Raw genomic sequence first — 14193 nt, forward strand, 5'->3', positions numbered from 1 at the left:
CATTGTTTTGTGTTTAAATCATGCATAAACTAGATAAGATATCTTCTAGCTAGGCAGATTAGGTTGCTGTGATAAAATATTTTAAAAGCAACAAATCCTTTAAGATTAATCATGTTTGAACGATCACATAATTTATTATCCTCTTCAAATATACAGAATATTTACAAATGTTATATAAATATCCATAAATATTATAAATAATCTTGCGTTTTATTCACATATGTATTTACAATGATTCGTTTTCTTAATAATTGGTGGATTTTTATATATATAGAGATATTCATATATATTATATCTTAATATTTAATCCTACCATAAAGATGATCTCTGTTTCTAACAATTATTTTTTTAATTCCGAGTGTACGTATATATGCACATGGGTTCACTCCAATTGGTGCAATAATCTTAACTCTTTCAGAATCCAAATAATCACTGACTCAAGACCAAAATGCCAAATAAACACATTTTATAAAACAAAAACAATATATATACACTTCAAACAACTTTACATAACTAACTACAAATTTAATTGGATCCAAGGCCTTTTTTTAAATTCCTTCAGAACGCTATTCTGTTTACTCTCTCGTTGCTTCGATACCGAACTTGTCAGCTGTCAATCACACATCAAACTTCTCGGCAAGCATGCGCACTCCGTGGCAAACGAGAAACAAAGTTAGTGTATAATGTCTGACACGATGTCTCCGTTAGCGACAAGAGAATGTCTCCATAAAACACAAAACTTTTGATAATTAAATTACAATAAAATTCTTGTAAGTAATAAAAATATCAAATCTGGTAAGTATATCAATTTTTAACTGCTTTACATATCACTTTTGATAAAACAATTTCAATAACGGCACATCGCAAGTGCCGACAATGCGTGTTACGAAAACAAAACTAATAAACATTTTCACATAAACAATTCGTAAAAATATTCAGAATTTTAATTATTATTATTTTTACAGTTTGATGTGCTAAGAGAGATCTTTTTTCATTTTAACATTATGTTGGTTCTGGAATAATTTTATATAAATCTAAACAATATTTTTCATTTGTATCACTTATATTTCAATCTTTAGTTCCTTTTAATTCAAAAATTATATCTTACAGTTTCTTTCTTTTTCTTTTTCTTTTTTTTTTTATTTTATTTATTTATTTTATTTTTTTTTAATCAGCATGGCATGCCGAATGGGATCGTTTCCCTTTTCAACATTGCTATTTTTTTAAAAATAATAATAACAAGATTCCTATAATAACAATAATCATAATACTAATAACACCCAGAAAAAAATCAGTAAACGCATTTTTTATGGATCTTTGTTTTCTATTCTTTTTTTTTTCCATCTCTTCGTCTAACTTCAACGTATAAGTGTTTTGTTCTTTTTTCCAAAAAAAGAAAAAGAAAAAAAGACAAAGCACTTTTAGTTTTCTCACGTGTATATTTTAATCTACACTTGGTGACTGCAAAATATACCGCTTTCCGAATTTTTAGAAATTTAGCAGATATTTTTTTTTTTTTTTCAAAGAATATCATCGTTATCCTTCTCGGCATTCTATCTCCAATCACGTTGACCTCAATCTAAAAGCCACATTATCAGCTAAAGTAATAAATCAAATTGAGTTTTATCGTGATTTTTGAACATATCTTGGCCAATTTTCCTACATTACTCCCTGTACAGAACAGGGAGAAAGCTGGAAGATGTATGCAGGCATGAGAATGGGGTATCTGTTCATTGCGCGATATAACAGAAAGAAATAATATTAAAAAATCCTCACTGGTACACACCAGTAGCAAAGTACTTTAAGAGTACTGCATAAAACATTTCTCCCGAAGAATAGAACCGCTTAAGCAAACCGTGTTTATTGTAGCGAGAAACTGAAATACAACATACAAAGACAGTGCACTGCGTTTAATGGGAATTATAGTAAGTACCCTTTTTAGTGCAGTTAGAGAGAACTGAGAATTATGAACCGTATAATGGAAAGTTTCCCTCTATCACACTGGCTTACTGCAGAAACTCAAGCCCAAGAACATTAATTAAAAGAACAAGGTACAAACAACCTATATCAAATGTTTGTTTGATGTTTATGACTCGAAATAGCGTTACATTTGGGTTTTCTATACTACTAAGATGGTTACCAAATAATAGTTTTTTTAGAAAAAAAAGTCTACCGAATTGACACTAGCTAGTCACAATGTATTTAACAATTTATATATATTCCAGCCACATACCGAAATGACATGTTATACTTCTATGAAATCAATCTGGAGTGAATACTGCTCACTGAAACTTAACACTAACATTATTTTACTTTGCCCATGAAGTTGATTCTGGCATTGTGCACATAGTCACATTATACAAAAACTAGTTCACGAAACGCATGCTGAAAATGTTGATAATTGCAATCCGTTTTTAACATTCTGCTATGGCAGTTAAGAAGACAAAAATAAAACAGATTTCAAGTCATATATTAACGATAACAATGTGTACGAAATAGTAAAAGAATTTTAAGTATGTTTTATTTCCATGTGAATTTTAGTTTGTCCACTTCACCAATACATATTTTTCATCATTTGACATACAAGTCAAATTGAAGAGACGTCACTTTCCACTCTCGTTCTAGTTGCACGCTAAATTTAAAATATGGGGCATTAAAGTGTTTGCTTACAGTGACAGAACCATCCGTTCGACACATAAACGTATGACTAAATATCGCAGTCATTTGAAGTTTTTCTCCTTGCTTAACATATAATGCAGAAGCATTACTTTTATTACTAGCATTTTCATAAATAATTTCCTTTCTCTCAGAAGTCGTGAATGATTTTATGCTGCATTCATCATTGAAGTATGTTTTACCACAATCTTCAATCTTAACATTTACATATGGCTTTATGAGCAGCATTGAACCCTCTAGAATTTCTACTGTGAAACAAATATTTTTATCGGTTGACAAACAGTGATTAACTTCAACAGGGATTTCAGACGTTGATATACTTGTTTTTAAATCAAACATGTTCACAGAGCACCTTAATCGTGAACAATATACTCTTTCAAAGTTGATACTACTTCCAATAGAACAAGTCCCAAATCTGTTTGTTACTTTAACCGCTTGGCAAAAGAGAGGTCCAATCTCATCAAATGTGAATAATTCTGTTTCCATTAAATCCACAAGATCTTCCAATGGCATAATAGAAAACCTTATCCCCTTTAACAGAGAAGACAGCACGCTTCTCAAGTTTTCTTTTGTTTGCTCTTTTTGTGTTTCAGCGAGGTGATTTATGCCCCATTTGTATATCGCTTCAAACAGACAATATTCCGACTCTAGTAACAATGTGTCTCTGTGTACTATGTCTTCTAAGGTGTCCTTTGGAAACGCAAGAAAATCACATGATTGCAGAATGTATTGCGTGTCTCTATCAATCATGTCCAGACATTTATAGATCACTTGAGAGAGACTCATGATTTTGGCAAATTCGTAAACTTTACAAATAAATTCTGCTTCTTCTGTGATGTGTTGCAAAAGAAATTCTTCACTTTTCTCCTTCAGAAATGGGATTTGATATTTTTCAGCCACGTAACACACTTCCATCGCGGTGTCTATCGAAGGTATTGAAATTTCATCTGTGTACAGGTACCTGAAACGAAACAATTTTGGAGTATTAGAAATCTGAATATTAGAATCGGAATGATCTCGTACAAATAATCTCTAGTTGTTATATTACCGGGTTGTACCTAAAATATATTCATAAATTTCATACTAAGATGCTCAACTAAAGTATTGTAGTATGAAATTAGGATCCCATTAGGAAGGATTACCTAAATATCATACGAAGAGTTTGAAGTGAACGAAGGTTGGCCATTCAACTAATCTTCACTCTTACAGTGGAGGTGGACTGGTGTGTTACGAATACAAAACAAGACCAGCTAACAGGTAGATATTTAGAGATATAAATATCATCCTTCATCCGCAGAAACTGAGTCCAGCTGGAAAACACCTGCAATTAACGGACAAAAGATATTATCTATTAGTCTTAATTTCTCCTCTAAATCAGCTCAATCCAGTTCTAAATAAATACTGGCTTGCATTTGGTAGAAAGTTCTGGATTATACGAGAAGTAGCCATGCTATACTTTGATAGGTTGATTCCAGCATTCTCATCACGGTTGAAAAATATTAGGAAATATCTGAGTTTTCAAATGAATGTAAAAAAAAAATCTAACCTTACAGACGTACATCATCAACACCTAGCGAAAAAGATGCAGTGATACTATCTGGCAATCCATCTTCTAGCAATTCGACCACAGCTCTTGTACTTAATAACCCACTATAAAATTTATAATCATTGGTTATTTAAATTTTTTGTTTTCAGTTAATCTTATTACTTCTTGTTCGGGCTTCGCCTTTGAAAAATCTGCTAATTTTGTTATTTAGTTATAAGTTATGTTTGCCCCTGTCTAATCTTAATCCTTCGTATTACTTCAAACTTATGGCCGCTACTAATATATTGCTCGAGTGTGCGAAACTCTGATAACAAAAACAGTGCCTCGGGCTAGAGCCAAATTCTTTGTTGGATTACTAGTGCTCAATCTGATTAAAAATTTTTGAAATTTATTTGTTTAAGCTGCCACCAAAATTTACAGGATAAGAGAACTCTCTTTATCCAAGCTTAAAACACCCAGTATGACACGCAAGCCTTAATTATCTATCTTATCCTCTAACCACTCGGCCATCCATCCGATCTGGTTCGCCGAGTAGTTAGAGTATCCGCTCTTCAGCCAAAAGGCTGCGGGTTGCAATACCGCCATGGGCATGGATGTTTATGATTGTCTGTGAAAGTATTAGTGGTGATAGTCGGCGATAGATGGCGTTGGTGTTAGGTGATGAAGGTTGATGGAGTACTAACACAAAGAGTTGTAGAGTAGATACCCTCCCTCGATCAGTCTTTGGACTCACTGGAGGTCTAATATAATAATAAAAATTATTATTATTATTATTATTATTATATTATAATCATATATGTTTCTCACTTATCAGTCGTGACTATATCAAAATATACGCATAGGTTCAGTTTATGAGCAGTGCATTGAATTTAGTGATCAGGCAAGTTATTTGTTTAACAAGAAAAGAATGTATCCATTACTAAGGAAAGAGATATACAATTGTCATTCAATAAATTCAACTGAGTCTAGCATATAGGGTCTATTAAGCAACCATCATCATCATCATCAAATTCCTGCTATGTACCCTCAAGGGATGTACAGGATATGATAGTACTACATGAAAAAAATTACATCATTACTAATTTCCTATCTACAATTTTCCTCCAAATCAGTCTGTTACTTGTCAAGACTCCAATATTATCAGATCTTATATTTCTATCGTCTAAGGCACTTTGTACCGTATCAATCCACCTATATCTTGATCTTCCTCTGGGTCGTTTTCCTGCCAACCTGGCAGAGAACACTTGTTTTGCTAATCTTTCCTCGCCCATTCTGTTTAAGTGACCATACCACCTGAGATTAGCTCTGCTAACGCATTCCTCGATGCTGACAATTTCAAGTTCTTTCCTAATATCCTGGTTTTTAATATGATATTGCCATTGATGCCATCTGTTCACGCCTATAATCTTTCTCAAGACTCTCATATCTGTGGTCTCTAGTCTTTGGTCAAGTGTTTTACTTCTGACTCAGCTCTCAGATCCATAAGTTAAAACTGGTTTGAACACTGTCTTGTATACAGCTAATTTAGTGTTCCGACTAATTTCTCTCTTATTCCATATGAATTTATTCCATTGACTTCCCACCATACCAGCTTTGCTGATTCTGTTGTCTATTTCTATATTTAATTTCATCTTCAGTAAAAATCGTGCCTAAATAGCTGAAATGTTTTACTTGTTTCCACAGGTTCTCCATTCACAACACAGTTGACATTTTCAATGATTCTGCCTATTTTCATTGTCTTTGTCTTTTTATTGCTGACCTTCATTCCACATCTATTACAACAGCTATTCAATTTAGTCAGAGAATCTTGCAGACTTGTAGCGGATTTATTTAGAAGTATAACATCATCTGCATAAAGCAAAGAGCTGACATTAACATCTCCAATTTTGATAAGATACCACTTTCCTTCATAATGTGATCCATATAGATAATGAATAACAGAGGGGTAACCTTGTCTCACACCAGATTTAACATTAAACCATCTTCCTGTACTTCCTTCAATTCTAACTGCCGACTTACAACTCAAATAAAGACTAAGTATTGCTTGATATAATGCCCCATTGACACCATATAACTTGCAGCGTATTGAATAGCTTCTCTCTTGGCACCTTGTCATATGCCTTTTCCAAATCGACAAAACTTAAATACAGATCTTTGTTATATTCCCATGCTTTCTCGACTATTTGTCGTAAAGTGAAGATCTGATCCTGACAGCCTCTATTTGGCCTGAATCCAGCTTGTTCTTCACCAAGCTTTTCTTTCACAATTCTTCTCAACCGTTTCTCAAGTATACTTGCATAGATCTTGCCAGGAACACTCAGTAGGGAAATACCTCTGTAATTCTCACATGCACTTTTATTTCCCTTTTTATATATGGGTACTATGAGAGCTCTACTCCAATCATCGGGAATTCGTCCCTCTGTCCAGGCCTTCTGAACTATGCAGTGTAGCCACTGTACGACTCTCACACCACCATACTACAGCATTTCTGGTCGTATATCATCTACTCCCGCTGCCTTTCCACATTTCAAGCCTTTGATGGCTTTTTCTACTTCAAGTATGGATATGTATTCCTGACTGCATGCCTGGTCAGTGTTTTTTACCACTATGCTGTCATCACTGCTTGTTTCATTTAGTCGTTTTTCAAAGTAATTACTCCATACTTCAAGGATATCTTTTTCTCCCGTTTTCATGTCACCTTTATCATCTCTAATCCTTTTATAGCATTATTTTCTATATTCTTGCCAAAGTCCTCCCATGACTTTTGTTTAGCTAGTTTTACACAGTGTTTAGCATTCTTGCATTTGTCTCTATATTCTCTAAGAGCACAAGCTGACTTATTTGACAGGAACTTTTGATATGATTTTTTCTTTTCCTTCACTGCCTCTTTAACTTCCTGTTTCCACTGGGGAGTTCCGATTTTTTTATCCTTGCAGACAACCTCACCACGTGCCTCTCTGGCAGCATCAATCAATGTTTTCTTCAGAGTTTGCCACTGTATCTCCAAGGTTTGATTCCTGTTCTCAAACTCTTTCATTTTTTCTTCAATAATCTTTGTGTATTTTAGTCTACAGTTCACATCTGAGAGCTGCTCAACTTTTATTCGCTTTAAAACTTTCTTACATGTTATTCTTTTCAATATGAAATTCAATTTTATCTTGCTCAAGACTAGATAGTGATCACTTCCAATTTCAAATCCTCTGTATGCTCTGGTGTCCTGTACCAGGGAGAAAACATCACTATCAACAATAACATAGTCAATGAGACTTTTCTTATTCCTAGCCTCTTCTCTCCATGTGAATTTGTGCACATTTTTATGTTGGAACATGGTGTTAGTAATAACCAGTCCATGTCCTGAGCAGAAATCCAACAGATATTTGCCATTATTATTAACTTTGCTCTTTTCTCCAAATTTTCCCAAAATATTTTTGTATGTCTCACAATCATTTCCTACTCTGCTATTTAGATACCCATCAAGGACCAACTTTTCATTTTTCATTGTGTCAGTGGCTTTTTCTAAAGCTTCAAAAAATTCTTCCACTTCTACCTTAGTAGAACTTTCTGTGGGACCATAGGCACAAATAAGTCTCATTGTCCAGTTCCCCATTCTCATATTTGCCCACATTGCTCTACTTGAGAGTGACTTCCATTCACGACGATTAGCCTCGTATTTTATGTTGAATACTATGGCTACTCATTAAGCAACTCGATATAATATATACACTCCTATTGACATGAGATTCTAGAATTACACTCTATAACTTAGCTGTGTTTTCTAGCACAGAGTGATTGATCTCATCTAATGGTATAGTTCCTAAAGTCCTGCATTACTACATAAAGTAAAATTCCAGTTAATTTTCATCCACCGTCACAAAATTTACTAATTTTCTTCCTACTGGACAAAATGGAACGTTCTTACTTAGTAGAGAATTCGGGATCTCTTTGGCTTTTACTTGCGAATCATATTTTGAATTCCTGTGGCTAGTAATTTCACATCAGTTTCTTCTTAGACGAGTTTCGTTTGCTGCTACGTTCCTCTGGCCTTTGCTTCTTGTATGTAGGTCTGGGAATACGGTCACGATTCATTGCCTATAATCCTTGTGAAACTCAGCTGCCGTTGTCCGACCTCGTAATTCCGCATAATCTCCTCGGGTTATGTTGACTTCATTGCAGTCGGGAGACCTACATCTCACATCGGATTTCTATTTGACCACATAACGGCACTCAGACACTGCACTCCCGACCGTACTGGAACTTCGACTCCGGGTAAAAAGCCCCTTTTCGTCGTCATAAACTTCTATATATTCCGCTCCGATGACCTTCTCGCTCTTACGTCATCATCCACTCGGTACCTCGATACTCTGCACCCGAAACCGTTGCTTGTCGTTCATTATGAAGGGAAACCCCTACGCAACGTTGACCTTTGCGTTCGTGTTAGCCTCTGGTCACGAATTAATCCTATTATTTTGCCTGGAACCTTAGCTTGACCTTGGTATATTTATGCACAATTCACCACATACACAATTTCTATTTTTCTCATACAAAACACCTTATAATACAGTATTCAAAATTTAAAGGAAAAGACGTTAACGTTATTTCATTTACACTCAATTTCTCATTAACAGACAAGTATTTTAGCAGGATTGTTGATACTTGTTAAATCTGAACAATTGGAATTATATTTCTAAAATTCCCGACATGTTTTTTAAACGACATTTTCCCCATGATTAGTAAAACGTTTAAACAAATAAAAGTGATAAAGATTAAACTTTTAAATTAACAACAGGAAATGACTCACTTGAGCATAATTTGGAAGGCTTCCGGGATGGCGTCTGGAATTTTGATCTCTCCGTCCTCCTTCATCGGACCATAAAACATTGCAGCAAACACTGGACTGGCAATGGCGAGCAACAACTTATGCGCTACTACTATTGCTGTGCATTCGCCTTTGCCAACTACGAAGGTCACATCAGAATAAAGGGGATATTTCAACAAGGATTGAAGTCTTCCTTTAACTGTTTCCATATTTCACTGAGAAGTATATTACAGGATAAATCATTAACCAAATGTGATCTGTACGTTGATTAATTTACAGATATCCTTTCGTTTTCTGTAATTTATATCAATTTAAAAGTAATAAATTAAGAACATTAATTGTAAAACAAATCCCATCGATGAATATTGCACTATGACAAAATATTATAATATAAAATTCGCGACAGTAATTAAACCTGTTATATCTGAAAACCCATATTTTTTTTGTACTTTTAACCTACAGGCTTTTTACATTATGCAGTAATATTTTTTAACTCAGTCGCATGAATTTTTAATTTCCTTTCAACCCATTTTCTTAAAAAAATAAATAAATCCAATGTACACTTCGGATTGCTTTTGTGGCTTTTTAATTCGAATTTAATATTTGAAATTACGTAATAAGGTTTTTCAGTAGAAGAGACGTATTACATAAATTGGTTATTTGTATTTTAAACTGCTCTTTACACACACATATCAGTTCTAAACTTAGTTTTGGCTTGCGTTTCATTTAAGGAAACATAATGTTGAAATATGTTGATGCTTGTATAAAAGCATATTTCATGAATGGGAATGAAAATCACTCCGAATAATCACAGGAAGTTCAAGTCGTTGAATTTCCACGTCTTGTGTTTTTTATAGTAATCTTATTAAAACTGACTCTTTTTCTTCAAAATCAAGACAAACATGGCCGTGAAACAAAATCATTTTAAGCAAAATTTTGCGATAAGTATTTTCAAAGTCTGCATTGCTTAATAAATTGTTAATATTAGAGCCCTGAGTGCTATGAAAAATCGTTATCGGATTGCAAGTTGTGCAAACTGTTAGACTTAAGCTGTGCAATCCATTTGCCCTATTAAGAGGTACAGGAGATGAAAATACGAGCCGAAGTACTCTGCAATACATATTGAAGAACAGCATAATGACGAAGCAGGTCAAAATGAAAAAGTTTAGTTGTTGTTTTGTACGAAACACATCAACATCGTCGTCCTCAAATTCCTGATATGTACCCTCAAGAGATGTACAGGATATTATAGTACTGTATGAGAAACCTACACCTTTACAAACTTCCTATCTACAATTTTCCTCCAAATCAATCTGTTACCTGTCAAGACTGCAACATTATCACATTATATATTTCTATCTTCTAAGGCACTTTTTACATTATCAATCCACCTATATCTTGGTCTTCCTCTGGATCTTTTTCCTGCTAACCTGACAGAGAACGCTTCTTTTGCTAATATTATCTCTCCTATTCTGTTTAAGTGACCATACCACCTGAGATTAGCTCTGCTAACCAATTTTCTGGATGATAACAATATTAAGTTATTTTCTAATATCCTCGTTTTTAATATGACATTGCCACTGATGCCATCTGTTCATGCCCCTAATCTTTCTCAGAACTCTCATATCTGTGGTCTCTAGTCTTTGGTCAAGTCTTTTTATTTCTAAACTAGCTCTTAGATCCATAAGTTGAAAATGGCTTGAACACTGTCTTGTATACAACTGATTTAGTGTTTTGGCTAATTTCTCTCTTATTGCATATAAAATTATTCAGTTGACTTCGTACGATACCAGCTTTGTTGATTTTGCTGTCTGTTTGGATATTAATTTAACATATTCACTAAAAATCGTGCCAAAGTAGCTGAGATGTTTTACTTGTTCTATTGGTTCTCCATTCAAAATGCAGTTTATATTTTCAGTGCATCTGCATATTTTTATTATCTTTGTCTTGTTATTGCTGATCTTCATACCAAATATATTACAAGAGTTATTCAATTTATCCAGGGAATCTTGCAGACTTATGGCAGATTTATTTAGAAGTATAGTATCATCCGAGTAAAGCGAAGATCAGACTAACATCTCCAATTTTGATATCAGATTTAATACTATTTTCCTTCATAATGTGATCCATATAGATAATGAATAACAGAGAGGATAATGTGCATCCTTCAGATTTAACATAAAACCATCTTGCTGTACTTCTTTCATTTCTAACTGCTGACTTACAACTGAAATAAAGTTGCATTATATCAAGCAATACGTATTGCTTGATATAATGCTTCATTGATACCATTCAACTGTAGCACTTAGAACAGCTTCTTTCTTGGCATCCTTTCATACGCCTTTTCCAGATCTACAAAACGTAAATGCAGATCTTTGTTATATTCCCACGATTTCTCAACAATCTGTCGTAACCTGAAATTTTGACCCCCGACAGCCTCTATTTGGCTTGAATCAAGCTTGTTCTTCACCAAGATTCCCTTCCGCAATCCCTCTCGACCGTTTCTCACGTATACTTGAATAAATCTTACCTGGAACACTCAGTAAGGAAATCCCTCTGTAATTCTCAAATTCAGTTTTATTTACCTTTTTATATATAGGTACTATGAGAGCTCTACTCCAATCATCGGGAATTCGTCCCTCTGTCCAGACCTTCTGAACTATGCAGTGCAGCACGGTAAGATTTGTATACGCCCATACTTGAGCATTTCTGGTGGAATATCGTCTCCTTCTGCTGCCTTTCCCCATTTCAGGCTTTTGATGGCTCTTCCTACTTCAAGTATGAATATATATTCCTGTACGAAACGCAGAAATTAAAATTGAATTAAAAAAGTGGTAAATATGATTTTAAAAGGTGACGAGAGTAACAAACTTTTTTGAGTGTAAAATTTATGCCGAACATATTGATAAGAGGAATTTAATATTGTCAGTAGTTATTTCATTATCTCAACAACATGAGAAATATTTTAGATTATTTTGAGAAACTGTATAAAACACAAAATGCTTCAAACTATAAAACTCGAAAAGGCTTCCAGCATTTTCGAGCAAGCAGGCTTGTAAGCGAAAAGTGATCCCAGCATTCTACTTCTATATTCACATGGATAAGAGAAATGGAAATGTAGAAATCTAGATAGAAAATATAGAGTTAATTCCCTTTGGAATCATTAAATATTATGTTTTTAAAAAGCACAAATTACAGTATCTGCTTACTAATACTAATATCGTCTCATCAAATAACTCAGGGATAGATCTCAGAGATATGTGGGATCTAATGTATATCTTGGATATTTTGGACCTGGAATTCCACAGTAAATAAACAGTATAGTTGGAATCTGATTTTCTGCTGCTTCTAGTTTTGGATTTTTGCATTTCAGTACGAGGAAAGGTTGGCTTCGAAGTATGTGATAACGGTGAAATAGAGATTAAAACTGAAACTAAGAAGTGAAATTATTCGGTTTCTCTACGTGTGCTGTTTCAACATCCCACATGAAGCAAATATTCACAACAGAACCCAAAGCTACCACTCTAGCCAAATCCGACAAACCATTCAATCGAATTCCTTAATACTAGTTTTCAATTATATAGCATATGCACACATAAGCTGCGCACCGTGAAAAACGAGATCTAAAACCAGATCTTTTTCAACCAATTTCCCGATATTTTTTTTCGATGGCTACATTAAATCCTTAGCAGTTTGTGTAATATTAAAGAATATTAAGCACTTAGCAAGTGCTTAATATTCTTTAATATCACATAATATATTTTTGTAGGTAAGTTTCATTTTGATATCGCACATTTCCGTCAAACATACGCTATTCATCTGCATGCACTTATTAAAATAAATTCCTATTCAGATAACGTTTTAAAATTGAAAATGCATTAATTTACTCTTATATGTAAAAAACAAATCATAAATAAAGATTAGAATTAAATGTATACATTCGGTTTGTAGTAATATTAATATTAATGGTAAAATTATATAAAATTAATGATGAAACGGTCGGCTTACCTTACAAAACTGCAAAAGCTCCTTCCAATATGAAGATCACATGAAAAATGCAATATTCCGTTCAGATAACATAAGATAAAGTTATCTACCTTCTATTGTGTGATACCAGCGAGAGTAACTGATTACAAACACGAAATTCCAGAAAATGCAGGGAAAGACAGATGCTAATACTGGCTTAGCAGCCTTGATGTGTTTTAAAACAAACAAAAACATTGCTTAATTGGTAAGCTTTCTGTGGCCGTCATATGAAGCTTGTATTGCCACTGAAAAGTCACTTGTAAGCACTGATGAAAATTAGAAGGAAATAAAAATAAAAAATAAAAGTCGTAAGTACTGTAAGATATTACATTATAATTAATTAATTAATTACATTGTAATTAATTAATCAAGAAATCAGATGACTTAGTACTTTCTTTCCACGTGCGTAATGGTTGCACGCGTCTGCTACGTGTAGCAATCCACACGTTTCACAAATTCCAATACTTTATAAGTGATTCTCTGTTAGAAAAGCCTTTCTAAAGGTAAAAATTTGAAAATTTGTAGATAGGGATTTCAAATCTGATTTCTCACCGATAGTTGAGTTCATAGCTTTGCCATTATATATTTCAACTCCTGAAAAGAGGTGAAATATTTTGTATTGTTTGTTCCTGTGTTATAGTAGACAATTTAAATCCCATTAATACTATAGAATAAGCAATATTAAATAGGCAAGATCGGAATGTCAATGTTTCCTTATGCACTATGCCTCCACAGTGTCCTTCGCACTTTTCAAAATGCCTATAATCACATTAATTCATTTGATTTTTATAAAAGGAATTTATTTTATCCTGACTATCCCACATGTGCAAATCAGAGAATTCATTATCTATGACATTATCGTCTAAGAATGACTAACAATGTTCATAATCACCTACTCTAATTCCATGACAATTAGAGCACGTATTTATACTTTCATAAATGAACTTGATCATTCAATAGGGTCCCTTTGTGATGGTAGGGCTCCAGGGAGAAAAACATTAAAGCGATTTAGTTTGACAGTTATTTATGAGGACGGATCTAAATTATTATTATTATTATTATTATTATTATTATTATTATTATTATTATTATTATTATTATTCAAAAGATATATTTCGGTGATAACACC

At 33.6% G+C, this 14193-nt stretch overlaps 1 protein-coding gene across 1 annotated transcript; it reads right to left on the bottom strand.

Moving 5' to 3' along the window:
• Positions 1-451: 451 nt before the first annotated feature.
• Positions 452-13070, bottom strand: LOC150106067 (BTB/POZ domain-containing protein 2-like). The gene is made up of 3 exons (XM_090393814.1): positions 13047-13070; positions 9021-9253; positions 452-3637 (listed from the first exon to the last, which is right to left on the bottom strand). The coding sequence occupies exons 2-3, from the start codon at positions 9245-9247 to the stop codon at positions 2572-2574; spliced, it is 1293 nt and encodes a 430-aa protein (XP_090249940.1). The 5' UTR covers positions 9248-9253; positions 13047-13070; the 3' UTR covers positions 452-2571.
• Positions 13071-14193: the final 1123 nt, after the last annotated feature.

This window comes from Typopeltis vanoorti, chromosome 6, assembly GCF_054136105.1.
Source record: "Typopeltis vanoorti isolate ZY-2024b chromosome 6, IOZ_Tvanoo_1.0, whole genome shotgun sequence".
Lineage (NCBI taxonomy): Eukaryota > Metazoa > Arthropoda > Arachnida > Uropygi > Thelyphonidae > Typopeltis > Typopeltis vanoorti.

What these genes read in the sequence shown, in the direction of transcription:
- LOC150106067 (XM_090393814.1), bottom strand. Translation starts at nt 9,247, where the DNA reads ATGGAAACAGTTAAAGGAAGACTTCAATCCTTGTTGAAATATCCCCTT. An exon ending in GCCTTCCAAATTATGCTCAA is followed by an intron (nt 3,638 to 9,020) that starts GTGAGTCATTTC and finishes GTTTCGTTTCAG; the next exon opens with GTACCTGTACACAGATGAAA.